At 40.3% G+C, this 27,641-nt stretch overlaps 2 protein-coding genes across 4 annotated transcripts in view; one reads left to right on the top strand and one right to left on the bottom strand.

Moving 5' to 3' along the window:
• KLHDC1 (kelch domain containing 1) overlaps positions 1 to 4,550 on the bottom strand; it is a 31,216-nt gene extending 26,666 nt beyond the window's left edge. For all 3 annotated transcript variants that reach the window (XR_009744950.1, XM_061462519.1, XM_061462520.1), the window contains exons 1-2: positions 4,156 to 4,550; positions 186 to 256 (exon numbers count right to left, since the gene is read on the bottom strand). Coding sequence is in view for 2 of the 3 variants with exons in the window: in XM_061462519.1 (XP_061318503.1) it covers positions 186 to 256; positions 4,156 to 4,257 (173 nt within the window). In the remaining variant the exon portion in view is untranslated. The remainder of the gene's footprint in view (positions 1 to 185; positions 257 to 4,155) is intronic.
• Positions 4,551 to 7,527: 2,977 nt separating this feature from the next.
• On the top strand, positions 7,528 to 27,641 carry POLE2 (DNA polymerase epsilon 2, accessory subunit). The gene is made up of 19 exons (XM_061462463.1): positions 7,528 to 7,646; positions 8,612 to 8,712; positions 11,034 to 11,109; positions 12,504 to 12,581; positions 13,774 to 13,867; positions 15,724 to 15,798; positions 17,008 to 17,091; positions 17,661 to 17,717; positions 18,119 to 18,167; positions 19,160 to 19,232; positions 19,925 to 20,097; positions 22,164 to 22,253; positions 22,463 to 22,517; positions 23,722 to 23,781; positions 23,867 to 23,944; positions 24,345 to 24,453; positions 26,296 to 26,472; positions 26,593 to 26,660; positions 27,503 to 27,641. The coding sequence occupies exons 1-19, from the start codon at positions 7,579 to 7,581 to the stop codon at positions 27,519 to 27,521; spliced, it is 1,584 nt and encodes a 527-aa protein (XP_061318447.1). The 5' UTR covers positions 7,528 to 7,578; the 3' UTR covers positions 27,522 to 27,641.

Genomic DNA, 27,641 nt, shown 5'->3' with positions numbered 1-27,641 from the left:
GTTTCCTAGAGTTCATTTACAAGTACATATGTCTGTTCTTCAGTCTTTACATTAAAGATCTTCTGTTTAAGATTCAGGGAACAGGAAAAATAACTCACGTACCTGAGGTCTCTTCACTGCAGCTAATTGTAATCTATGCAAAGATTAACCTTGTATTTTATTTAAACACACAGGATTCAACTCACCATAACCCACTATCTATTTCATAGATCCAGAGCTCATCATTAGGCAAATAAACTTCATTTTCTTCAATTGACTAAAACAGAAAAAAAATTGCAAATGTTAAATATATTATACATTATACACCATACATTTTAAAATTAAATACCAAATCACGCTACTTAGCGACACAGAATAATCTTAAGGAGAAAATCTACCAGAGCATAAGTCATACCCCAGCATTATTGCTCAGATCATTACAATTTTAAACAGGCAGCTCAATAATGCTAATACTTTAATTTCATGCTAGAAGTTCAAAAAAGTTGCTTTTCACTTTTGAAGCTAATAAAAATACTCTATTAGACATTTCCTGGTGTCACTGAGCTTTGCTGATTGTTAATACTATCTTTATTCACTCAGTTTATGGTGTAAAGATTATAAAAAATATAAATTTCGTGTTTCAGAGGCAGTGAGAGAAGCATTTCAAAAAGCAATAGGAATCAAGTAACCAATTTGTATAAATAAGAAACAAGCACAGGTGAACAATTAAGTCATTATAAAGCATACAAGTGCTACTAAAAAGTAGCACAACAGTATTATAACATGACTATAAATTTTAAAACAAAAAACAAAAAACCAAACAAAACAAACCCCCCAAACCTTGAGAGTTTCCAAGATACTTCCCTACTCTATTAAAAAGCTGGTTTTCTAAATGAAGCATTTTTTCAGTCACTGATGTGATCATTCTGAGCAAATTTTTCTGTACTCTTAGCCTTCACACCTCAAAATGCAAGAACATCAAAGCCAAGCATCAAAGTATTAATGCTGTTCTTCACATGATGGATTTTTTTTCGTTATTCCACAACCCCTCTATCTTCTACAGAAACTAAGACTTTGCTCTGGTTTGCAAATGGGTAAAGAACCCAACAACTAAATAGAATGTTAGAAAAAAAGTATGCATTTTAGAAATAAGGAACTGAATTCCTCAGGCCTACTCATTAAAGACACAGATTTACAAACTTAAGGTTTTGCCAAGAAAGATGTGCAACAACATAAATCAGACCAAATGTAAAGCTTCTGAAATTAAAACACATTATTTTTTGTTTAGCAAGACACTTTTAATTAGGAGGCAATTCTTGGCATAATGGAAATATATAGAGAAAAGTGAAAGTGTAACTGAAAGGCACGTCCTTCAGTTACTTGCAGAGACTGAAGGAAGGAACTTGAAAGAACAAAATGACAAATACAAAAGAGTTTAACCTATGTCATAACACTAAAGAGCAAATTAATTCCTCTGTGGAAAAAAGATATATGAAGATTCCCAGGCAGAAGTCATGTAAGAAAGAAAAATAATTTGGAAAGTAATGATGAGGAAGAATAATAAACAGGAGAATGAAGCCCAGAAGAATGCAGTAGCAGAACTCAGGCTGAGTAACAATGACACCATTAATTATTGTCTTAGCATTAGAAAGAAATGGAAGACTGGGAGGCAATAAGAAGCCAGAGTCAGTAAATAAAAAAAATTAAAAAAAAAACAACAACAAACCAAAAAAGCTCACAGCAAAATTAAATGACTGAGGAAAGTAAGTTAAATACAAAAATGAAATTTAATCATTAACAGTTTTGTTACCGATATTGATTACTTGCCTTTAAATGATTTTTTATTATTAACATCTCAATTTGAAAGGTGCCAACTAGGTACATACACACTATGCTCAATACAGTCCATCCTGCTTGGTACCTTTCATAAGGTAGGCTCTGCTGTCGCAAGCAGCCTGCAGCTTTTACAAAGTGCAGAGGCTTACGCAATTTTAGATACATGAGTGGTCTGAGGTCAAGCATTTGCTACAGAACCAGCCCTGAGCAAATACACTGATGCCAAAAATAAGTTAGCTGGGCAGCAGGCCGCCATCAACATGTAAAATGTAAAATCATTTACTTGTGTAAAGTGCAGCTTAAAGAGTAACCATGATTTTCGTAATACTCTCCACAAATAATACATGAAGCTACTAAAAACGTTTGCAAAGTTTATCTGCTAAACTTAACACACATTGACTGTGCCATGAGTCCAGGATCCTTTATTAGGAAACTACTGAAAACACTATGCTAGCTAGTCCAACCGCAGTTTCTAAAGACCAAAGCACAGGCAAATAGCATTACCAGTGATTTAGGCTGCATGGAGTTTAAGGCCAGAAAAGGACACTGAATCTTCCTGTACATCACAATGACACACATTATTTAAATATATTCTTACTCTAAAGGTGGGTAACTTATTGACCCTACAAAACATGTATTCAAATTCTTACATGACTAGCAGTCACAAGAAACACTACCTACCAAAGACCCCCAAACGAAGAAAAGCTGTGAGAACAGTTTACAGGCTCCTGAAGGTTCCTTAATTTTATTAGTTTGGTATTGGGCAAGCCTGGCCATCCAGTAGGCAGAAGAAAGCATGCCAGGGTAACCCAGCCTGCAAACCCCTACTGTCCTGCTTCCTCCCACCGCTGAGGGCTTATATTTCCATATTCAGTGTCTGCTTGTATTTTCAGTATTTCAGTAGTCACTGTCAGCACAACCCTTTAAAGGTCAAATGCATAGAACTTAGGACCAGAGCAACTCAAATTCCATGAGCAGCCCACCTCTCCCCCACCTTTGAAGTCTAACTTTTTTAGTTATATATATAAATGGATATAAATTCACAAAAACCAAACAAAATAAACAAACCACCACCCCCCAAACAAAACAAAAACCAACACAACAAACCAAAACCAAATAAAAAACAACCCACAAAACAAAACCAAACCAACAACAAAATTCCAGCTTCCAGGAAGCAAATTATAACGTGCTTCAGGAAATGACAACTAATACCTGAAAGCCCTAGAAACAACCTTCCCTTTGTTACGACACACACTCATAACACATAATGTATTTTCAAATCTAAATCCAGGAGTCCCCAAACAGAATTATTTGCTTGAGTACGAAAGGACAAACTTTGCATAGGAAAGTTTACCTTAACCCATGAAAAATACAGATAGAAGAATACAGAACATGTTAATAGAAACACATTATGCTGACCAAAACAAGTAGTACTAAGCAAAGTACTTTCACATTTTAGCGCCAATGTGCACAGACACTGGGTAAAACGAACTGCCTGTGGTTAATGTAGTATCACTCACAGCTCTCTTTTGGTCTGAATTCATCCAGAGGTAAGATTTACAAGGATTTACTCATGCCAAAACTAGAACTGATCTTTCAATGGAAAAAAAAACAAAACCCAACGTATTCTTAGTCTGCCACAGGCTTATTTTTGAAGTGACAGAACTGCTTTCCGAAGGAGGAAAGCACACTGTACGTAACATACAACTACTAATAAGTAAAAAATGCAGGGGTTCCGGAACAAGAACAGGAATTACACATTGGGAAAAAAGCCGCAAATTATAACCGTCACCCCAAAGAGGAAGGAAGATGAGAGAAGCGTTCCCAGAGTACAAAGGAACCGCACGTTTGTGAGAAATGCGAAAACAAACCGGCTCCGCCAGCCATTCCCCAACACATGCTCCATGACGGAGGCAGTTGAAAACGGAGGAGACAGCTATGAGGACTTAAAAAAAGGGAACAAGAAAATGGTGGGGTGGAGCACACAGAGGAACCCCCCCTTCCCTCGCACCCCTCTCCTCAGAGCAACCACTGGCGCCTCAAGCCCCCCAGCCACCATTTAAAACGCCCGCCCCTGCGGGGCGCGCTGCCCCTACAACTAATCAGCGCCCGCGCTGAGGTAAACAGTGCTCCGCTCCTAGCTCGCCGAGGGGTTACAGCGGCTAAAGGGGCGACTTGGGGCAAGGCAGCGTGGTGCTGAGGTGCTCTCTCCGTTCCGCTTCCCTACCCGGTCTCCTCCGGCCAGCTCCCCCCGTGCGGCTTCTCGCTTCGCCCCTCTCAACTTCCCTCCGCCACTCGTCCTCGCCCTCAGCGCCCTCCGACCGCCGCCTTCCGCCTTACCACGTATCCCCCCCACACATAGAGAAAGTTCCCGTCCACCACGGCGCAGTGGCCGCTCCGCTCCTCGGCCACGCGGAACAGTTCCGCGGAGTCCGCCGCCATCTTAGGAGAAGGAGGAAGAAGAAGCAGCAGCAGCTCGCGTTCGCGTCCCACCACCGCCTCCTCGGGGAGAGGCTGCGTTTCTCCGCCGGTTGCTTCCCTCAGGCGGACGGGAAGCTAGGAGGGTTCAAAGTGTGGGGCGTCACCCTCCCCTCGGCGCAGGGGTTATGGCGGCTTCCCCTCAGTCCCACCGCCGCCGCCTGCGGAGCTGCCAGGCGGGGGCTGGAGGCGCGCGCCGTGCCTCCCAGCTGTGCGCGCGGGCCGTGGCCTTCCCTCTGCCCCCTGCTCCCTTGGCGCTGCAGCCGGGGCAGGCTGCAAACGCAGATGTGTGGATGTACTTCACTAGGTTTGCCCTTGCACAGCTCCTGGAAGAGGCCCTGGCAGTGTGGGTACAGGCTGCCGCCATCTGCCCAGTGAGGCGTGCAGGAAGACTGCGTGAAGGCTTAATAAACCATGCAGAAGCCTGTGAACAAATTATGAGAGGAGGGAATGAGCACCAATAATACAATCCCTAAACACAAATCCAATGCAAGAATGGAAAGAAGTGTTGGATCTCATCATGGGCGGTAGTTCAAGACGGCCACAGCAAAACACCAAAGGTGAGGCAAGTTATGCTCCTGCCAGAAACAGCAACAATAAAATAGCAGCTGTTGTTAATTACAGCTGTATAGGAGTTCAAACTGTTCACCCTAGAGAGTTGATGCTGTGAGGGCTGTCCTCTAACCTGCAGCCTGGAAGCAGACTAAGCAAGAAGCTACATACTGTGGCATGGTGGAATACTTGAGCATACCAAAGGTGCTGTGCAGTACCTATGTACTGGGGCCAGTGCTGAGGTAGAGGTAACTGACAGGATAAAGCTGATGTTGGGATCTCCATGAGTCATTTCCCATCATGTCACAAGACACGCGTTTTCCATTATTTGAGGGATCTCTGCTCCCTGTTATTCCCACAACTATATAGTCTTCCCTATAGATTAGCCTGCTCTTAAACAGCAGGCTGGGAAAAGCAAAAGCCGCTTACACTGCCATTCCAGCTCTTATGTTGTTAGATCAACAACCCAGTGAGTTCCAGCTGAACTGGAACTAGCTGGAATGAATGAAAATAAAATCAGGTACTGCTCTTCAGAGCAGTAGAGCATGTGAGAAATGAGCACTTTAGCATCTTGTAAAAGGACACTGAAAAGTAACTGTAAAGATTTTCTTGTGAAAGTGGGACATAACACTTCCTCTGTTGGATCTAGGAGGGAAGACATTGATTATTCCTGTCATATTTGAATGAAGAAATGTAATGATGATGCATTGGGATGATGGTTAAAACACCAGAATAAGCATATGGAATAGTTAAGAAAAATGTGGCTAACAGTCAATCTGTAAATCTACAGGTCAGGTAGAACTACAATGTGATGTCTTGGAAAGCAGCTTAGATGTGCAAAGTCAGCAGCCCATGTTTTTGCCAGTAAAGCAGTGTTGGCCATGAAAAAGATATTTTTTGTGCTTCATGTAACAAAACAATTTTATTGATACACCTTTGGCATGAGGAAGATATGCTGTCTGATTGTAAACCATGAGGCTGTCCGGGCTGGCTTTCTGCTCTCAAGCCACATGTGCTATGACTGTAGTGCTGTGATGTCCAGCGTCAGAGATGAAGAGCTGGGCACAGCTTCCAGAGCTCCAGACAGATGGCCCAGTGGAACAGAAGTCTACAGCTCATGCAGGAATGCTTTTATATCTCTGGTGGGAGGCTCCAGGCAACCTAGCAGAACCCCAAATACAGCAGGATGCGGTAGGAGTATGCTTTATGTTCCTGGTTGCTTTTTAGATGAGGTGCATTCCTTCTCCAGGTGAGACATGAGTTAAATGTCAAAATCAGATTTTCTTGAAAGAAAAAAGTGGTAATCTTAGCAAATATAAGAACTTACGTAAGGTGGGGGTTCCTAATTTGCACCTAGCTGCATGCCTGAGAAGAAAAATGGATCATATTTCCTTGCCAAAATTGCTGAGACTTGTCAGATGGTAGCTTTTTGTCTAAAGAGAGTAGATACAGCTTCACCCATGAGTTTGCTCCCAGATGAGGAGTGATTATAAATTATGTAGTCACAAATGGACTATAGAAAATAGTCTGACATTTTTTTATCCATCTTTATATCCATGCAGTCTTTTGATTGAGGAAGTTTCAGAGTTGTTGTGCGGGCCTTCTGTGGAATGAAGCTGTATTTTGAGAGACAAGGCTTAGAGTGTTTGAATTAAATACCTTGAATTTTTTGTCTGGAGAGAAAGCAGCTGCTCCACAAGAGAGGAACTGTGTGGGTCACAGGGTTATTTATTGTGCTCTATACCTACTGGAAGGGGTCTCCATTGGACAGTGCTGACACAATGAGTAGTGATAAACTGAAGAACTGAAAGTTCACCTTAAACTTAATTCTTGATCAACTGAAAAACATCCTAGGAAGCTTAGCACCCAGGTGGGACAATTACTGTTGGTGTGTTAAGAGCCTAAGAGCTCACCCTTCTCACTCAGAAAGAGCCCTACAGAGCAGTAGTCAAAGGCAAGGCAGAATTACAAATGGAATTGTACAAGCAAGCAATCAACCAACAGCAGGTTGTAACAGCCCCCATCCAGGGCTTGTGAACCTCATGAGAAGAAAGGAAGAATGGGGGAGAAATATCCCATGCCATCTAACAATGAAGGCATCGACAGGTGAAAACAAGGCTTAGGCGGAGGGGTACAAGCAAGACCTATTCACAGCCAGTTGTAATATAATGGATGTTTTATGGCAGGTAAAACCGAAGCTGGAGAGAGACTGGGCTACTGGAGATACAATGCAACCTACACCAGAGCCTACAGGGAAAGGAGTTGTAAGTATCATAGAGTGTTTTGGGTTGGAAGGAGCCTTAAAAACCTTTTAGTTCCAACCCCTTGCCACAGGCAGGGACACCTTCGACTAGACCAGGTTGTTCCAAGCCCTGTCCAACCTGGCCTTGAACACTGCCAGGGATGGGGCAGCCAGAGCTTCTCTGGCCAACCTGTGCCAGTGCCTCATCACCCTCACAGGGAAGAACTTGTAACAAATACCTGAAATCAAACCTTCTCCAGGCTGAATAAGCCCAGCTCACTCAGCCTGCCTCCATAGCAGAGGTGCTCTAGCCCTCTGAGCATCTACGTGGCCTCCTCTGGACTTGCTTCTACAAGTCCGGGTCCTTACGCTGAAGGCCCAGAGCTGGAAGCTGTCCTCGCGGGGCGGCCCTGGAGCCCCCACCCGCCGCGGGGCAGGCCCAGGCCCAGGGTGGTGGGGGCGGAGCCGCCTTTTGGCGCCAACCGTTCGCCATGGAGCCGGAGCGGCTGCGGCGCCGTCTGAGCTCCGCGTTTCGGCTGCGCGGGCTCCTTCTGCGAGCGTGAGTAGCGCCGGGATTGGGGCGGGGGGCGCGGCGCGACCCAGCGTCTCGCCGGGACCTGCTCTGCTCGGGCAGGGTCTTTTCACGGCTTCCTCAAGCCCAGCGCCTGCTTTCGGGGCGCGCCCCGGCGTCTCGCGTTGTGATGTGGGCCAGGTTGGACGGGGCTTTGAGCAATTCGGTCTAGTGTGAGTGGGTCCCTTCCCGTGGCAGGGGGGTGAAACTATATGATCTTTAAGGTCCTTTCTAACCCAGCCTGTTCTATGATTTTGTCTATGATCTGGTTAATCCTAGTCTTCCTAAAAGGTGGCTATAGAGAATACGCAGGTACTTTCTTCTCAAGGATACACAGTGGCAGGGCAAGAGGCGATGGGCACAATGTTAAAATAAAATATTCACTGTAAGAACAAATAAACTTTGGCGTATGTAGACTAGAGAAGTGGAATCTCCCTCACTGGAAATACTCAAGACTTGGCTCAGTGGGGGTCCTGGATTGCAGTAGAAAGTTGGATCAGATGGTCCAGAGGTCCTTTCCAGTGTGGGCTCTTCTACAGTCCTACGACTAAATAATTCACAAAGAGAGTCGTGAAGCCCAGGGCAGGGCCAAGAGAGGGGTGAAAGCTCCATTCTTGGAGATGGTCAGAGTTTGACTGGACAGTGCTGTGAGCAACATGACCAGCCTGTGCTGTTAGACCAGAAAGCTGGACCTTAGCAGTCCCTTCTGCCATGAATCTTTCTATGAATCTATGAAAATGAGGTTCTCTGTATCTGCTTATCCTCAGCGTTTTCAATCCTGGTGAGTTTTGTCTTTGTTAACTAGTGCAGTGTTTCACAGTACTGATTATTTCTACTTTTTTTGTCATAAGCTGTTTAGTGATTATGTGCACATCTGCCAAAATTGGCATAGTTTATATAAACGGTGTTGAATATTAATTGCGTTTTGAGCTGACTTCCTTCACTGGAATTAGGGATGCTCTAAAGTACCTTACTGAAGCTCTTCAGTCCATCAGTGAAGTAGAACTTGATGACGTAATTGAAAATGTCATTGATGCCGTCGAAAAACAGCCTTGTAAGTAAACAATTTATTTTTCTTAAGCTTGCAAAGTTTGTCTTGCGCTTCGAATGTTATTGAGGCAAAGAGATACTGGCAGCATATGCACTGAGGTATCATTCTAGTCTCTGGGTTGATCAAGATAAATGTATTGTTGGCATTTTGTTTTGTTAAATACTGAAGTTTGTAATGGCAGCAAGAGATATTGATCACATTAAAAAAGTTGGCAGCCTGGTACCTCCTGACTTTTCCAATAGTGGTGAAATTTTTTAACGCCAGTTGCTAAAAGCACTTAGCTGAGTTTGTGTGGACATCTTTGCATCTAAAACTGTGATAATTATTAAAATAAACCAAAGAAATAAGGAAAAATTTAATTAATTTGTTATTCAGTAGTCCAGGTACAGAAAAGTGTTGTTGGCAGCTCTAATCTGAAGAGCCTAGCTGTGACTGCAAGAAGAAAACGGTTGCATTCCTTCATGAGATGACTGCCCTCACATCCAAGTGGAGTAGGAGATACAAGTGCCCCAGTGTAATGGTCCAGCATGCTAACTTATACCTACTGTGGCTGGAGTTTTACCATCACCTGGCTGTTCTCCAAAGCAGCAAGGCAGATGCTGACGTTATGTGAACCTAATCTCAGGATAGTAACATTGGGCAGAAGGTTTTGATAACAGCTGGGGCACTGTAGCAGCTATAGCAGCGTGGCATGTGAAAGTACATTAAATTCTATAAATTACTAAGTCCAAAATTGCAATCCAGAAAACTCCTGGAAAATCCCATAAAAACATGAAGCTTGGAGAGTTAAGCTTTTTCTGGTAAAGTTCTCATGATGCATTTGGTTCTGAGCATGCCCAAAACTCCACGTCTTGGCAGGAATTTTCTCCAGAGACTACCTCCTTAACTGGGACAGTATGTCCTGAGGTACACAGATCCAGTGCTCCTGTGCACCATGAAAGGCATGGCATAGTAGGTCAAAATACACTTGACACAGTCTGACAGCACAAAACAGGAGTTGTAGCACCTTCAGTTAAAGAATATGACTGACAGAGGTTTGATGCCTGACATATATGTGTTTATTGATCAGAGCTCATGAGAACTAGGAAACTTGGGCTCACTTCTGGGTTTTGGCCAAGAAGATTGAAATCCAGATTAATGTGATCTCAAATAAATACTAGGCCTTAGGTGAGTTAAGGAAACTCCCAGTGTAGTCTATTCAAACCTAATTAAATCAAGAGTGGTCACATGCTTGTTCCAGAGTTTTACTAGAGAACAGACTACAGAAGTTATGACTTTATGTTCTTCCACTATTCATGGAATAACAGATCATAACTGATCAAACAGGGAGTAAAAGTAGTTTGAAGAACTGGTCCTGATCATGGTTATGTACCTGGTTATGTACCAGCATAAAGCCTGCTGGTACAAATTAATGCGTCCACATTTTTGAACAAATTTTTATCAGTACAAGAAGCTGTAGGGCCAATGTAGAACATGCAGTCGGTGCATTCTCAACGTGTTTTTGTCTAGGGCATAATTTTGTGCTATAAATTCCCATGTTGTCCAGCTCATGTGTGTGAGTCGTTGGAGGTTAGGGGTAGAGGTTTGTAGACCAGAATGCTGGTCTCTCCTGTGAGTCCTGCTAAGCTCCCTTAGTGCCCCTTTTGCTCTGCTATTCATCCCCATCTTACAGGAATTGTGATTTTAAGTCCCATGCCCTGAATAGGGAGCTCAAGGGCAAGTTTTCACGTACTGATTTCTATTCTGGGAGCCCAGCAGTTAGCCTTGGTAATGTAGACCAAGTCCTTTTGTCAATCTGCATTGATTGGTCTTTCCTTCAAGTTCAGCAAAACACTGGTATTTAGAAATATTTTTAATTTCATTTATCAATATAAATCCATGAAGACAACAATGTGCCTATCTCCAAAATTGTGTTAAACTGTTTGAATAATTAAAATTTATGACAGCAATCTGTGTAATAATGTTCTGGAATAAAATTAACCTCTAGAATGTGAAAGCTCAGTTCTGACACATTTGTAGTATATTTGGGAGCTTTGCATGAACTATAATTGTCTTGTTCCCCATGTTTAGTGAATTAATGGTGGGCGCAGTATGTGTGGTGGTTATTTTTTCACTAGAGATGTATCCTGGTAAGAATATTAAGTGATCATTTTCTAAAGAGAAAACAGTGTGCTTCATTAGCTTACTGAAAATGCGCTTGTTTGTGTAATAAATTCCTCTGAGAAGATTGAACCATTTTTTGCAATATATTTGAGACCTGTTTACTTTCTTACTCAGTGCTTTCCACAGGCTGCAGTTTTAATCCTTTGAAATTTTCTTTTCAGTGTCATCTAATATGGTTGAACAATCCACAGTGGAAGCAGCTGTCCAAGAATGTAGCCAGGCATCAGATGAAACTACGTACAGTAAAATTCTTTTTCATTTGAGGTTTATGGGAGTTGGTATGCATTCTCTTAGTTCGTCTCAGGAAATAAATGTCAGGTGTTTTCTGCGGTGCTACACATGCAGTAATTGCTTTGTGCTTTTGTCTTCCTGATACTGTCTTTGAAGGTTAGTAATGTTCCTTCTTAGACAATTTGTTCTCATGGATAGGCCTTCAGGGAATTCTAAATATAATGCTGGCATTCTGGAATTAAGATGCTGTGGTTATGTGTTACGTGTGACACAGGTTGAATATTAACCAATAAAATAAACCAATGTAGAGAGAACTTGTTATTTCTTTTCATGTTTTTATTTGCTTTTCTCTAGATAAAAATTCTCTAAGTTTTTTTTTTTTGTGTGTTTCATAATATACTTATTTTCTGAAAGCACTTGGAAATTTTCCTCCATGGTGCTTGTTTCTGCTTTTTTTGTATGGCAGGGCTGATTGATTTCCACTTTCCGATAACAAAGCAGAGAGCAATTACTTGAGTTTCTGAGAACTTAATTTGTGATTGTGATGAATGTGTTTCCTTTAGTGTTTATGCTGTATATTGGCATCATAATGCAAAGCATGAGAATAAATGGCTTGGTAGGCATGTCAATTAGATACCCGCAGTTTCTCAATATGAAGCAAATTTGGTTTCTACGTTTCTCTTTGTTGTTGGAACCTTTATGATGCAGACAGTTTGAGAGTGACTTTTCTTTGTATCATTTTGTATACTTAATGTATTTTTCACTTCAGAATTGAAGAGAGCTCTGTATGCATAGATTCTTAATACAAAGATCTGAAGGGAGAAGCTCTATGATCACAGGGCCAGCCTGTACAATTCTTTGGAATTATGATGCAGAAAGCTTGAAGGCAAAGTTTTATAAGAAATGCACTCTGAAGCCTAAGACATCAGTGTTTGATGGGCAGTGATGGTTTTCCATGAACCTTAGTGAAGGTTCATGGGATAATATTATCTACTCTGATGAATTTAATCCACTCACAGTAAGAGGGAAATGAGAGGCATCAGAGGAGAGAGCTGAACCAGTAAATATAATGGGATGTATCAACTTTTAATCATCTGAAGAGTTGTGCATATCCATTGTTTAAACCTATTCACATAAACCACGCCAAGGCTGCTCTGTTGTCAAAAAAGATAGCAGAGGATGGTAAAGAGAGATGTATCCTACTCTCATGTCTAAATAAACTACTGAAGAGTTTCCTGTTTTGAATTAGAAAATGCAGTAGTATCCAGTAAGTAGAGTGATGTGGGAGAAATGGTGATAACTCAGAGTGATAGTGAGCAAAACGAATATAATTTTATTCAACATGTTTTGTTACCCTTTCATCAACTTTAGTTAATGTTGTAAATGTATTCTTGTTTCAGAGAAAATGTTTTCAACATTATTGGAGCCTTTGATATTCCACATTATATTTATAATTCAGAAAGAAAGAAGTTTCTGCCGTAAGTCTAGCATATTTTAACAACCATTTCTTGTTTTAAGAAAAAAGCCTCTTTTTCTATATGGTTAAAAGTTCTGGTTTATAGTCTTTTTCTCTTGGGTCTACTCATCTCAAACCTGAATGAGAAAGTGAGACAATTTGGTTTCTTACTCTCTGAAGAGCTAGTCCATGATGAATGCTGGCTCATAAATAAATGTGCCATTGGGTTTTCCTAGTCCAGTAGCGTGAAACTGAAATGGGGACGTATATCTCTCATAGCAGGGTATTTTGTGCTGCTGTGATGTTACTGGCTCTGAAACTTCAGTGTTTATCAGGTAGTAGAAAGTGCAACCATCTTTATACTACCTGATTAATAAAAGAGACAGTAAGACTAAGGATTGGATTATTTTTGGTGGGTCCCGTCCCCAGTTTGGCTGCTTAATTTTTCTTTTGTCTGTTGCATGTATTTATTTCTTAGGCTGTAGCTTGCAGCTCCCTGAAGCCCTGGGGCATTTCTAAGGAGAGCTACAAAAGCTAAAAAAAAAAAAAAAATTAGGAGCAACTGGTATCTCAGGAGGTTGGAGAAAGAAAGAAGTAATTGGAGGAATTGGTTGTAAATAGTTTGCTAACTAAAGAATTTACCTTTAACAGCAAGCAGTCCAGACTGCTGAGCCAAAAAGAAGCTGTGGTTTTAAAAAGCTTGAGTGGTGTTAGCTGAGGGATGGATAGTGGTGTTCATTGCAAGGGCTTGCAGCAACCTTCATGTAATGTGCACTTCATATTCCAGCCTTGGCCCCTGGTTCTGACAGTCCAGCAAAAGCAATCTGTGTTTGCAGTAGGAGTTTTATTCCAGTGCCACCTTCTAGCTTTCCAGGCTATTGGAACAGAGAGCTTCATGAAGGGAGTCAGCTAACCAAGAGGAAGAAAATACTCTTCATGCCACTTAAAAGGTGTACCTCCCTTTTTAAAAACTGATCTCTGCAGAGTCCCATTCAGGAAAAATAAATCTCAAGGCCTGTGAGTTAAAGGGAAATTAAATGGATGTAGCCTTCAAGGTGCAGAAACACAGGATTCCTAGTCTGAATCTTCCTCATTGAGTAAATAAATTATGCAGTAGTGTTACAGCTTTTGCATCCTCCTACAACTTTCAGATCAATAAGTCATTTCTGTGTATGGAATGTACCTTTTTTAATCTTGTGTTAAACTTCTTGCAGTCTGTCAATGACCGACTTTCCTGTACCAAATTTATTTGGAACTGCCAGAGATAAAGCGGAGTTGTTTCGTGAGCGCTACTCCATCTTACAACAGGTCAGAAAGAAGCTTTGCTTTATTTAACAAAATACATAAACAAAATGCTGGGATTTTTTTTATTCTTAGATGTACAGCAGTGGTTTGTGTTGAGGTGCTTTTGTGAGCTACAGTTTAAATAAAATCTAAGTAGGAACAGGATCTCTACTAAGGTTTATCAGTCTCAACTGTCACAATACAGCATGATGGATTCATGTGTTTCTACATGTTAGCATCATGTCATAAGAGAGAATTTTGTATTTTATGTGTCTTGCTCTTTTTCCTTCTGTAGTCTGACTCTGCACTACGTTTGATTAGCATGTCATTGTATGTAGTGGTTGTTGAGATACTGCAAACCTGAAGTTCTTATTCAGAGGAGCACTGGAGCATTGAAATTCACTTCTGGTTTAGTTAAGTTTTTCATTTTCCAATTTCCAAAACGCTCAGTGAGAGCCAGCCACCCCATGTCATCTCCTGATGGAGTATGCATCTTGTCTTTTGAGCAGCTTCAGAACAGGATTCCCCAACGTGGCCTGCTCTGCACCACTGTGACCATAGCTGCAGGTTTGAGAGCAGCTGTAGGTAGTGGCTCTGGACCAGTGCACACAGACAGAAGGAGTCAGTCCCTCAACACTCACTGTATGATTATCCCTCATAAGAGGGTCACAAACCTGTGCTTTCCTATTTTCCACTCACCCCACAGGCTGGGATTTAACCCCCTGTCACCTGCTTGCTCATTCTGCTTCTCTCTTGTCATGCTGCCCAGTGGGAGCAGTGACGGGATGGGGAGCAAGCTGCTGATCACACAGAGAGTGAGCACAAGTTTCTGTCTGTACCACCCTGTAGGCAGCAGGGAGGCACCTGGCTGCCTGTGTGAACTGCTCATCCTTTGGACCACATGGTAGTTGCATGCACAGGATCAGATACCTCAGAGCAGTAACAACTCTTTGTCTGCCAGGGAATATGCTGCCACTAGGAGTATGTATGCTGCAGTTTGGGAGCCTCTCCCCTAGAACATCAGTTAACAATTAGCTGAAGAAGTTTTAGTTCATACAGACAGTGATTAGGATTAGTGAAACCTGCTGCAGTGGGCACACTCACACAAAACATGGCTTCTGTGAACAACAGCTGGAAGTGTCCATAGTGTGTACATATCCTGAAACCTTTTCCTAGACTGCATTGTGCTATAGCACCTTAACAGTTTCACACAGACTCTCTGTTGTACAGGTTTTGTGTTTGGTTGTCATAGGTACTCCTTTCCAACCTCTGGGAAAGTGAAAGTTCAGGTCACTGTGTGGATGAGGGTGGCTGGTAGGAATTACTGTGTGTGTTACATGGGCTGGTAGCAATAGGTTTGTTCTAAGGGGAGGGTGTTAGACTGCATGAAAAACAATGAAAGAAGTGAAAATTCCTACAATGCATTTTCTTTATGCTCTATGCAGTTTATCTCTTAGTTTAACTTGCTGCTATTACTAACAAATAAAAATTGGTTAGTTTTAATAAGGCCCCACCCTGAAGAGAAACCTGCTCATTTCCACAGTTAGCATTTAATACACTTTATGTTCCATTGCTCTCTCACCCCTTCCTTCTAGGTAGCAGGAATGACTTTTTAGAAGCATTACAGTTGCTTTGATGTTACATTTTTGGGCTTAGTTTTATTGTCCAGTATCATCAATTTCCTAGAAGAAAATTTTTGTCAAAAGAACTGATTGTGCTCAACAAATCAAGTGTTGCTGGATAAAACAGAGTAAGAAACAAACATTGCTGAACAAAATGGAGTAAGAGAACTTTTAAAAGTATTTTTTATAGTGGTTGGAATGAACTGGCCTTTTGACAGTGCTCATTAAACTGGATTACTTCAATTTTGGTTTCTGCAGAGGACTCACAGACATGAGTTGTTTACTCCTCCAGCAGTCGTTTCTCATCCTGATGAGAGTAGGAGCAAATTCCAGGTAAAATATCTCTTTTTCTTTTTTTTTTTCTTTTTCCCTCACAAAGGAGCTGTACTTGTGTTATACTTTACTGCAGTAATAGTTCTCTATTGATGTCTTAGTTTTGCATCCAATATGAGCAATCAGTGCAAATGGGTTAATTTTGATCATTTTTAGCCTGTGTGTCAAAAATGCAGTTATTTGCCTCAGATCAGCATGACCAAAGCACTGAAAATCAGCTGTGAAGTGCAAGAGAAATGTGGCTTCCTGACGTGGAAGAACATTAGCTGTTCAGCTTATTACACTTTGCTTCCCTCTGCTTGGGAGCATCTTCCCTGCTTTTTTACTTTCATAAGCACTATATTCACAAACTTACAATTGAATAAGGTAATAACTTCAGTCTGTTCTGTTACCATCTCAGCTCTCTCATTAAATGCTCTCGCTCATCTACTTATTACATATTTTTAAAAAGAGATGAGTATGTGTGTCACTGGGTCCCAAATAACAACTTTGCTCAACTTCCCTACTTCTCCCTGTTCAGAGCATGCCATCACACACAAAAAAAGCAACTGACCTTAGATGAGTTGAGTCTTTGTCTCCATCCAGGCTTTGTAGGCATCTTTCTCCCTTGACTGCTTTCTGTCTTCTCTGTCAGGAGTGGCAAATGCATTGCTTCTGCTGGTGTTGTAGGATTGTCACTCTTAACTGCAGTTTGACCAGATCAAAATATGTTTGTCTAGAAACCTCAGACAGCATGTTGTGTGAAGTTACCTGTCTTACTCTGGAGTGTTCTCTCATCCATTAAAGGTTCCTTGATAAAAGTAATTAGTGTTACTCTGTGGGTGTAGACTGGCCCTGTGACCCTGCTGGGGATCCAATTCCTATGACTGACATTCATAAGCAACAGCAGAAATTGCCATTTATTCTTTTCAGTTTTAATCCAGTTGTAAGCAAAATAATCACAATAAATATTTACTCGCTAAGCAGTTCTTTGTGCTAGCAGCAAAAAGAAATCTTTTCCCAAACTTTGCTACATTTGACATTCAGAAATTTGCTCCTGATTTTTAATCATAGAATCATAGAATTTTCTAATGAGTCTATATTCTCTTGTAGCTCATTTGTGTATTATGTAAAAACATATGCTGTAAGGTGCTTCATCTTGCCTGCTTGTGAATAGGTAGGTGGAGAGTTTGATTTAATTCTTATTTGATTCTTTGTCTTTGGTTCCAGCTTAAAACAATAGAAGCTCTATTGGGCAATACAACCAAAGTGGGAGAACTGATTGTGCTTGGGATGATAACTCAGCTTAAGGAGGTAGGTTGCTTTTTATTGTGGAGTGTCCAGGTCACCGTTCATTCAGTGTTACAGTATATTAGAAAATTATAAGACTTCTGTTTCTCGCTACTTTATCCTGTCATATGTTAGTTGCCGAACTTCCATCAACGTCAGCAGTGCAAGAGCCGTTCCCTAAGCAGAGACTTCCACAAGCAGTCGATGCTAGTGTGTGAGGGGAAAATGTCTTTGTCTTCTCACTGCAGAATTTTGTAGTACTTTGTGTCAGCAACCAGAACCAGATACACTTTTAAGGCATGCCCCTTCTTGAAATGCTGGAGCTTCCAATGACTGTGTTTGGACTTTGCACTGCATAGGACTCTGTTAGTAGGAGAGGGGTGGACCAGCAATCCAGACTGCAGCAGCTCAGAGGGAAGGTGCTAAGATACACTTACTATAAACTACGTTGTTTTCAGTTCTGCTAGTATGTGCTAAGCTTGCAATATTAAAAATGGCTAAATTATTTCTAAATGCTGACTGATAGGTGCTTCTGATTAAATCATTTATGTCTTTGGGTGTACTTTTCTTTTTTAATGAATATTGTTTTTTAGGGGAAATTTTTCTTAGAAGACCCTACAGGAGTCATCCAACTAGACCTTAGTAAAGCAATATCCTTTTTTTGTGATGTAAGAGTTGAAAAAAATTTCTTATAGGTCTGAAGAATTTGAAATTTAATAGTAAATCAATACTGACCATAAAAATTATGTATTGAGAACTGCAGCTCTTTTTCCTTCTTTTCAAATCACTTGATTGCTACAGCTCAGTGCCCTTTCACAGAGTGTTAGGACAAGGTTAGTATTCCTCCTAGTGGCAGTAGAGCGTGTTCCTGTTTGTGGGCTGTTTATGAACTTACCTGCTCAGTTACCAGGTAATTGCCTGGCTCTTAAAGGCAGCCTATGAACTTTCAGTAGTGTCCAAATGCATTACACCAGCTAGAAGCAAACTTTGGCTGAAGAACTAGTTTAAGAGACGTGATCTAAGAAAAATATATTTCTTAACATTTCTGCACCAGTTCCACAGTGGCTTATATACTGAATCATGCTTTGTTTTGGCAGAAGGTAAAGCAGACTATTTTTCTTAGCTTGTAGTAATTTATTCTGTTAATGGCTATTGCTGCAGTTACATGTCTGCCAGATGTGGCTGAACAGACAAGTCTCATGTTGATGAGGCTTGACCAGAAGCTGAGTTTATGCCTGAGATTTTTGGCCAGAAGCCTTGCCAGAGCCATGTGGGCTCTGAAGGCACAGAACAGAACTCTGAAAATTGTGATTTTCGGTGGATGTGAGCATCTGTAGTAGCTTTGTGGATTGGCCTTAGTTAGCCTAGCTCCAACATATTTGGAGGAGATATGAATAGATTAGGAAGACAGACTAGAATAATCAGTGTGATTTAACAATCTGAAAATGCTGCTTTCTGTTGGCAAAGCTTTGGTCCTTCAGAGGCTTTAATGAGTCTTCATTAAAATTATGTAAGGGCTTGCAGGTTTGGAGCCTTGTTTTAACAAAATAGTGGACATTTATGTTTGTACAGTATTGCTCTGTGTAGTGTACATAATCCCAATCTGTTTTCAAATAATATGTTTTATGTTTGGAATTTGTAAAGTAAGTAGAATTTAGGAGCACAATTGCTAGCAGGGATAAGTATCACCCTATTGCTTCTGCTCCTCTAACAGGTGAGACAGTTCTTGAGAAAGGGTGCAGTTTGATGGAGACTCTTCTGGGGCAAGGCCAGCAAAAATTATTTCTGTTCACCTACATTCTTACTTAGCTGGGTTGAGAAGGTTGTTTATGTGGCTTTGCAACAAATCCATTCAAAGAAATGTCTGGGGTAAATAAAAATAGTTGGTTTCTTGCTCAGCCTGTTTTTCAGCCGGGTAGTTCTCTGGTCTGGTTCACCACTAAACAGCCCTGGGACTGGTGCAATCACAAGAAGGGGATTGATGGAGGCTGGGACTAGCTATGCAGCACAGCTGCCAGTTGTCTGAGTAATGTCTAGGAAATGACGTTGTTAGAAAAACTAAGTGTTATTTTGTTGTTCAAAAACCTCATAGGTTGGTATGAAGATGAAGTTTTTCATGTGAATGCTTTTGGATTTCCGCCTACTGAGCCTTCTGCAAACACTAGGTATAAAAGTGGCTTTTGTCAGATTCACTCCATATTTTGTTTTCAGTTTCTAATAAGCACATTATTTTATAATTTCTGTGACATTAAAGTGTGCTACTCTTCTCCCTTCCCAAATGCTTTAAAATAAATACAGTTTTAAGGAAGCGGTTCTGGGACTTGTTAGTCTACTTGGACCAGCACTAAAGCTTGCGGTGTTGGCAGAAAACCCTCTCAAGAACCCTTGGGTTCTGCATATTAACAGCAGTCGGGATCTAAGCCCTTCTCAGATGTAAAATCAGATAATTGCTACGAGGGAATAAGAAATTCCTTGTAGCTCAAAGAATGAATGTGGGAAAGAACCCAGGATAAACATTACCCTAATATGAGCCAGGTTGGATGGGGCTTTGAGCAACTTGGTCTAGTGGAAAGTGTCCCTGCCTGTGGCAGGGGGGATGGAACTGGATGAGCTTTAAAGTCCTTTCAACCCAAACCATTCTATGATTCTGTGATCTTTTAATTTATGGCAGGGCAGCACCCTTGCTTTATGTCTAGGTGACTGCCATTTCTCTTCCTTGGTTTCTCCATGAGGTACTAAATTATTATTGATACCATCTGAGCTACCTATTAAAATTGTTTAAGAGAATCATAATCAAAACTGCTCATGATTTGGGAAAGAAAAAAAAAGAACTAACTCGAATATTTTAATGATGTAGAGCCTTTTATGGGAATATAAACTTTTTCGGAGGACCTTCATCAACTTCAGTAAAAGCTTCTGCAAAACTAAAGCAGCTGGAGGAGGAAAATGAAAATGCCATGTTTGTATTTCTTTCTGATGTATGGCTGGACCAAGCAGAAGTACTGGAAAAGCTTCACACAATGTTTTCAGGTAGGTGAGAACTGCTTTGACTTTGAGCCTTATTTAAGTGAATTTTTATCATTTTCCTTAGCCCTTGGCAGCCTTGGTGGGTGGATGAATGCAGCAAGGCAGTCTGATGTCTGGCTGGTCCTTGATCCCCAGCTGTGGCTGTGTCCTATGTCCCCTCTTTGGTGTGGGCTGGGAAGTCTGTGACCCCATGGTGAATTAATTCAGGGAATACCTGAGCAGAAAGCTAATTGCCTTTGTTGGAGAATTAGTTTTATGCTGGTTTAGCTTTGTGAACTCTTTGTCTTGTGGTCACTCACATGAGCATCCCTGTCAGGCAGGGCAGGCTGGACAGTGTACGGCAAGACAGTGGGTTATGTGCCTTTTCTCAAAAGTATACTTATAAAGTCAGGCAACAATTTTCAAGAGTTCTGTTTTTGCTGTATTGTGCATTTTTTATAAACTTCCATTTTGAGAAAGCTAGAATAAGCCCAGCTGTTGCATATTTTTGTAGGATCCCACTGAACCCCAGCCCAAAGCCAGTGAAGTCTCACTCTTAGTGGAAGCTATTTGCATTTCATGATTGCTATTTTATTTCTTTTGGATCTTTCTCTAATAGTTTTTAAAAACTGGATTGTATCCTATTTTTGCAAGGTGACGCTTCCTTTTCATAAATCACTTAATACTAATATTGTTTTGGACAGTAGCCATTTTATGTACTCTGACAAGAATGTTTCTCTTGCTTGTGAAAGTTCTGCTTAGGCTTAGTTTAAAATAAGACTGGATGCTTAGTTTAAAAACTTCTTACTTCATTGGAGCCCAGTAGTCTCTCAAATGCTTGCTTTTCTCTACCAGAGAAAAAATGTCAGTTACTTTTAGAATATGAACTGTTTCTTCCATGTATCATTACATTGGTAATGTTGACAACGTTTGGATAGCGAGCATCTGGAAGGCCTGTGAATTGCTTCTTTGTTACTCCAGGGCAGTTTTGGAACAGGCTGTCCTTTCAATTCTAGGTAGATTGGAAGTGGTAGAGGGTGGCTGCTTTAAAAATAAAAACCAAAAAATTAAGGGTGGGAAATGGCTACTCACATGAAGAAAATAGGATACAAATTACCACACTCACCCAAAAGTTACAAAACCAGTTCACTGTCTCGATCAAAGTTGTCAAGATTCTTGAAGCAAACGGAACTTGGCCTCACTTTTTGTGTGCTGAAGTAATACAGGGACTTCAGTGACTGAGGTTAATACGCTGAACACTATTGGCAAAGATGCATACATTGCATTTACTGTTTTGAGACTTTTTTAAAGAGGCAAGCAATAAACTTCATAATTATAAACTAGAAAATAATAACGGAGTGGAATAGCAAGGCAAAAACATTGATGAGCCATTTCTCTGGCATAAACAGTTCTGTCCTGTTTACCAAATAGATTGAAGAATAGTGAAGTAAATCCAGGTCTGGTACTGCATGTTAGGAAAATGGAGAGTAACCTGGAATGTGAGATGGATGAATGAGTAGATATTTTTATTTTAGGGATGGGAATCAGATTTCTTTTTTCTCTTTTTTGCTAAAAAATGTGTGTTTCTGGGTGATTAGTGGTATTGTGAAGATTCCTCAGATTCTTAAAATGCTAAAGCAGTTCCAGTTCCTGTTGCTTTATAATGCAAAGAGTGAATTTAATGTTGGCATAGCCCTTCAACTAAAATGATGCATGGAGGTTAATAGTAACCCATTGCTACTACTTGCTATTTTTCTCTTAAAGGAAATAGCTCGTTTTTAAAGTGTATTATTTATATAGTGACACAAAGTACAATTATAATGACTGGGTCAGTAGTTAGTTGGATACACACAATGAATATTGTTGAAACTGAGTCTTTAACAGAGGGCTCTTTTTAGTGACATTTGTATGTTGCTGTCGCCCTTTTTAAGCTAACAAAAGCTGGTATCAAGAAAATAGTTCAGGTGTATTAATAGCAGCAGAGCTTGAAGTGCTCTTTCAGTTTCTGCCTTTCGTGGAATGGTCTGGAGGCTGAATGCTGAAAGATGATGAAGGGAATGGATGTACTCACAGATACTCTCTTTCACCAGGTTATTCGGCTGCACCTCCAACCTGCTTTTTCTTTTGTGGGAATTTTTCATCTGCACCGTATGGAAAAAATCAAATTCGGTCACTGAAAGGTAGGGAAGTCTTTGTGAACAGTCAGACGAGTGTATTAAATTAAAATAATGATGACAAAACAAATGAAGGGAGGAGAGAGGAAATGCTTATTTTCTAAGTGACACATATTTTAATGTACTGAAGTTTAGGGGTGATTCAGATAATGTGTTTTCATTGTCTAACTAGGTGTTTTATTGTCTAATCAGATGGCTTTTTTTCCTGACTCTAGGTTCTTTGAAGGCTCTTGCAGATATTATATGTGAATATCCCAGCATTCATAAAAGGTACATAGCAAAGTGCAATGAAGAAGGAAATTTATTTTGTGAGCCTTTGCTTTAATTACTTTGAGACTAACAGATACTATATTTTCTCATTATTGTGAACCAGCTATGATCAGATAGCAGGGTGGTTTTGTAACAGGACTCTAATTTTGTTTTGGGAGCTGTGTAAGCTTTTATTTTATCTAAAATAGCTTGGTCATGGAAGCTGCTATTGAGTGAGCAAAGGTAAACTGCCTTTTCCTGAAACATGTTCCTCATGGATTAAGCATGGCCCATGATTCCCCAAAAGTGCTATTTGTGTGATGCCTTTTCCCTGGAATTCTCTTGTAATCAACAGGGTTCTGTCTGAACAGCGTTGCTTTATAAACTGATGTTGAAGTCTTGATGCTGCTATGAGCACCTAAAGGCTTTCTGTACCAGCCACAGAAAATGTCATCTGAAACACTTGACTGCTGTCTATACAGAGACATTTCTATCTTTTCCATTCTTGCATACATGGTTCTCCATGGCTGCTAGTTTAAGAACTAGTCAAAGTAACACAATCTTGCAAAGGAATCTGTTTATTCCTTCTTGTGTCCCTGCTCTATGGGAACCCCATTTCAGGCCTGAAGAACAAAATCCCTTCTACAGAGATTTGAATATACAAAGGAAAGTAAAATAAGATGGAAGCCAGGCTTATCCTTTCTGGCTTCTCATCTTTGAATTCGTAACAATAGCCCTTAAGCAGATCTACTTTCTAGAATGAGACCCAAAACCAGAAATGGCCACAGCCCACAGCCCGTGAGCTCATGTGAGGTGTAAGGAAGCGTATCTCCTGTGCTGATCCTCTGTCCTGTGTCCTGGTGGGGCTCTTGTGGTGTGCCACTGCTGGATTATCTGGGGTTCTTGTATGGGATAGTGGAGCCCATTACCAGGAAGTTCAGAGCCAGGCTGCTAGAACCTGGTCTGTCTCCCTTCCCACAGTCAGTCCCCCTTGCTCAGTGAAATTTTTAAGGTTTCTTCCACTTTAGTGACAAATGGATATGTATCTTATGCCTTAGCTGTGATTTATGTGATTCTTAAGGCCAGGAAGAGCTGTTACCTCTGCCCCAGAATAAGTTATTTGCATGCATCTGTGGAGAAATGGCAGCATGTAACCAATGTTTAGATACTTTTAGGATCATTTTGTATGTGATTTATTGGAAGTGATTTATTGAACTTTTTACAGTAGTCGATTTGTGTTTGTTCCTGGCCCTGAAGACCCTGGTCCTGGTTCTGTTTTACCAAGGTCAGTTTGCTTCACTTTCTCATATTTTGAAATTTTGAGTTAAAGAAAGTGTCTTTGTTAATAGATCTGTTTCTATTTATTTTAGACCTCCCCTGGCTGAAAATATTACTCAGGAATTCAGACAGCTGGTGCCATTTTCAGTTTTCACCACAAATCCTTGCAGGTAATAGTGCAACTTACTGCTGTTTTTCATGTTGGTTAATTTTTAACTGAATGACTAACATGCGTGCATATGTACTTTTTTAAAATACCAAATTTTGGAAACATTGGTCTTGAATATTTTCAAATGAATAGAATTCTTTGGTTGCATTAATTGTAACTAGTTTTAAATATATTAATATATAAATCAATTATTGATAAAAGGAAGTGGTGCTAAAAGTTTGATAGCAAGTATGAAAATCCTGCTAAAAATATTGTGTCTATTGAAGGGAAGAAAAGTGGTATTTTAATTCAAATGTGCTTTTTTATTTTGCTCTAATAGAGGGCTGTCAAATTCATAATGCAGGTCCCTATCTTTTAGTTTCATCTTAATTTATTTAATTTCATTGATGTTTTCCACATAGGATTCAGTATTGCACCCAGGAAATAATTATCTTCCGTGAAGATCTGGTAAACAAAATGTGCAGAAACTGTGTCCGCTTCCCCAGCAGCAACATGGACATTCCCAACCATGTGAGTTAGTTGTGTTCAGCCCTTCTTGCTAAGAACTTCTTGACTTTTTGATCAGCAGGTCAGCATTTGGGGTGCTCTGATCTGCACTTACCACACATTGCTGGAGTAGCCAAGAGGGATTGTAAAAAGGATCTGTGCATTTAATACTATTACCTTCCTTTCCATCTTGACAATAAAATAACTGGAACCATGATACCAATGATGCATTGAGTCATTCTGACTGTCCCTCTGCAAGTGCTCTTGAATGCAGAATGTCATATCAGCTGACAGCTGGTGTATGTGCACCAGCAAGGAATGTCATACCAAGATATTTGATTCTTAAAGGCAAGGTTTAGCACTTTAAAAAAAAAGAAAAAAAAGAAAAAGATTTTATGTATTATCCAGTGACATTTGCAGTAGAGCAGCATGTCACTTTTCCAAAAGGTCATCTGCTTCCTTTGCTGTCTCACTTGAAGTCTTAATCCTGCTTTTGATACATCACCACAGCACGCTGAGCTAAATTCTAGTTAATGAATGCCCAGCAGGAGTTGATGGGACTGCCTGATATAACTGAATGAGAGAGATCCAGGCAATACTGGCTCATTGCAGTGATGGGTGGAGTCTATTTCTATTTATTTTATAGGGATCCTTCTGTTTGTTCGACTCAGAAACTTCATTTAGCCCTTTCTTCCTTCACTCCATCATGACAATGCTCAGTTCCTTTGTGAACACAGAGAATCCACTATGGACAACGAAATACCTTGGTTTTGGTGTGTACGTTTGCATCCATGTATGTGTATGCTGCAAGCTGTCACTTCCTGTACCCACACGTGGCTTTCCCATGCTTGGAAAGGAAGGATCATGAAAGAAATGTAGAATTGTGTATTGCAACACTTTCTGCAGATAAGAGAATGGGTGGCTTTAGCATGCTTCAGTTTTTCTCTGCGTTTTTCTGCCTGACACTTGTTTCTTTAGTTCAGCCATCAGTGTAAAAAGATGAATAGAATAAGGAAATTTCGTTACTGCCTTTACATTGAGTTATTAGTGTCTTTAGGCCTTGTACAGTATTAAGCGGAATAATCTGGCCTGTGCTTGGTACATCATTTTCTTTCAGCAGTAGACCATTCCACCAAGTTGTTGTAGTAATTTTGGCCCTTTGAGGAAAATGGAGCTTAAGAGTAGCTACATGATTAGTTAGAGATAATAATAAAAACTTTCAAGGGGCTTGAGGAGAGTTTCGGGAACCAAAATACCGTGGCTAGAATTTGGCAGATGAAAAAGAGAGTTTCATGGGGCAGATAGTGTCTGGAGCTGGGCAACTCCCAGAATAGACAAAAGAATAAAAATCATTTGGGAATCAAATTTTTTCCACAGTTCAAGAAAAAGAAATGTGCTCTAAGTGTGGGTCTTATGGTTAACTAGTACTGTAAGGAAAGCCATGAGAAACCAACCAACCCTCCTCCTCTCCAAAAAAAACGTGACATGAAAGTTATGGCAATGTTGGTATACCTGGTTTGGAGGAACAGGTCAGCAGATTCTCTGTTGGAGAGTCTGATCAATGACATAACTTTGACGTCTTCGAATATTGGATGCTATACCAATATTAAGGAAGGACTTTGTGTGTTAAAAGAAACCCAAAACATAACACAACAAACAAAACAGCTGCTGCTTTACGACAGAAATCATTAATAATCAGAGGGAGTGAGAGACACACAAAAGAACCCGTTTCCAAGTTCAAAGTTTCTTTATTAAGAATACCCCTGCATATATATATCCCTACTATATTCCTGCATATCAGCATGTGCAGGAATTAATTAGACTTGTAAAAATGGTTCAAACTAACTATTTATGTTTATCTTACAGTTTGTAAAGACCATATTATCACAGGGACATCTGACGCCACTTCCACTGTATGTTAGCCCAGTGTATTGGGCCTATGACTACTGCCTGAGGGTATACCCTGTACCAGATGTGCTCGTGATTGCAGATAAATACGACCCCTTCACTGTCACCAACACTGACTGTGTTTGCATAAATCCTGTAAGATTTCCTTATGCTTTACCAAAATAAGAAAGGGGTGCAGTCATATTCAAGTGTGTCTCTTACTCTTTGTACAGTACATTACTTAATGCAAGTTTTGTATATACATTTTTCTTTCAGGGTTCATTTCCAAGAAGTGGATTTTCATTCAAGGTATTCTACCCCTCCAACAAGACAGTTGAAGACAGGTAAATAATGTTCACTTTCTCATTTAAAAGGAAGTATCTTCTTATTTGCTGACTTTTTAGTTATCAGGAGGAACACTGAACATCAACTGTATAAAGAGAGTGAATGTTCTAGCAGTTTAATGTAGACTTCTGCTTCATACTTAGTGTAAGAAATCCAAATGCCTAGACCTAAAATAATACATTTAGGAAATGCAGTCAAATAACAGTGATGAAAAGCATGATCCAAAAGTAAAGGGAAAGATATACTGTACTATATGACTTTCAGTAATTGAGTCCCCATTGGGAAACACAGACATTTCTGGAGATGATGCTTGTTACATAAGTTAATTATACTTAGGAACAATACTTGGTTCATTTTGTGACCATCATCAAGCCCAGAAGCCACTTTCATGCTTTGCTTTCATATATTTTAAACCTGTACTTATTCATTTCAACTGTGGTTTTCCAATGACTGGAAAAAAAGGCCAGCTGCAACGCCAGAAATTACTAAAAAGTATTAGAGGGCTTAAAACTGTGATGAAAATTTGCCTGTGTGCAATAATGATGGTATAACCCAGTGGGAAAAATTCAGACTTACCTTGTCTGATTATTTCTTGCCTTGCTGCAGAAACTGTGTTTTTGTCAAATGGGAGTGTGTAACAACCCCAGCCCTCCCAAGGGACGTCATGGAACCTTTACCTGAATATAGAAAATACAGAAGATATCATGCTATCAAATGCTTTTGGTCTTTAAATAAATGAAAACATTATCAAGTCTTTCATACATCAGAAAAATAGGATAGTATTGTGAATTATCTTTCAAAAAACCCCACTAAATTCTGTTTTTTTGTTTTGTATTTTCAGCAAGCTTCATGGTCTCTGAATTTCTGCAAGACTGCAAAAAGGGAGCATTTGTAAAGCCAACTGTATCACTCATTTCAGGTGGACTGATTTTACGATGTATTACAGACTGTTCTTAATAAATGTCAAGGTCAAAAATGGT

This window comes from Pezoporus flaviventris, unplaced genomic scaffold (assembly GCF_033815535.1).
Source record: "Pezoporus flaviventris isolate CSIRO_AGI_PZ_B2104156 unplaced genomic scaffold, CSIRO_AGI_Pfla_v1 ptg000035l, whole genome shotgun sequence".
In the NCBI taxonomy this organism is placed as follows: domain Eukaryota; kingdom Metazoa; phylum Chordata; class Aves; order Psittaciformes; family Psittacidae; genus Pezoporus; species Pezoporus flaviventris.
The sequence above is the reverse complement of the archived record's forward strand: the minus strand, read 5'-3'. Positions and strand labels throughout refer to the sequence as shown.

Bases quoted from the DNA above. Each gene is read 5' to 3' on its own strand.
- POLE2 (XM_061462463.1), top strand. From the start codon at position 7,579: ATGGAGCCGGAGCGGCTGCGGCGCCGTCTGAGCTCCGCGTTTCGGCTG. The intron at 20,098-22,163 runs GTAGGTGAGAAC...CTCTTTCACCAG, and splicing joins GCTTCACACAATGTTTTCAG to GTTATTCGGCTGCACCTCCA. The intron at 23,945-24,344 runs GTAATAGTGCAA...TTTTCCACATAG, and splicing joins TTCACCACAAATCCTTGCAG to GATTCAGTATTGCACCCAGG.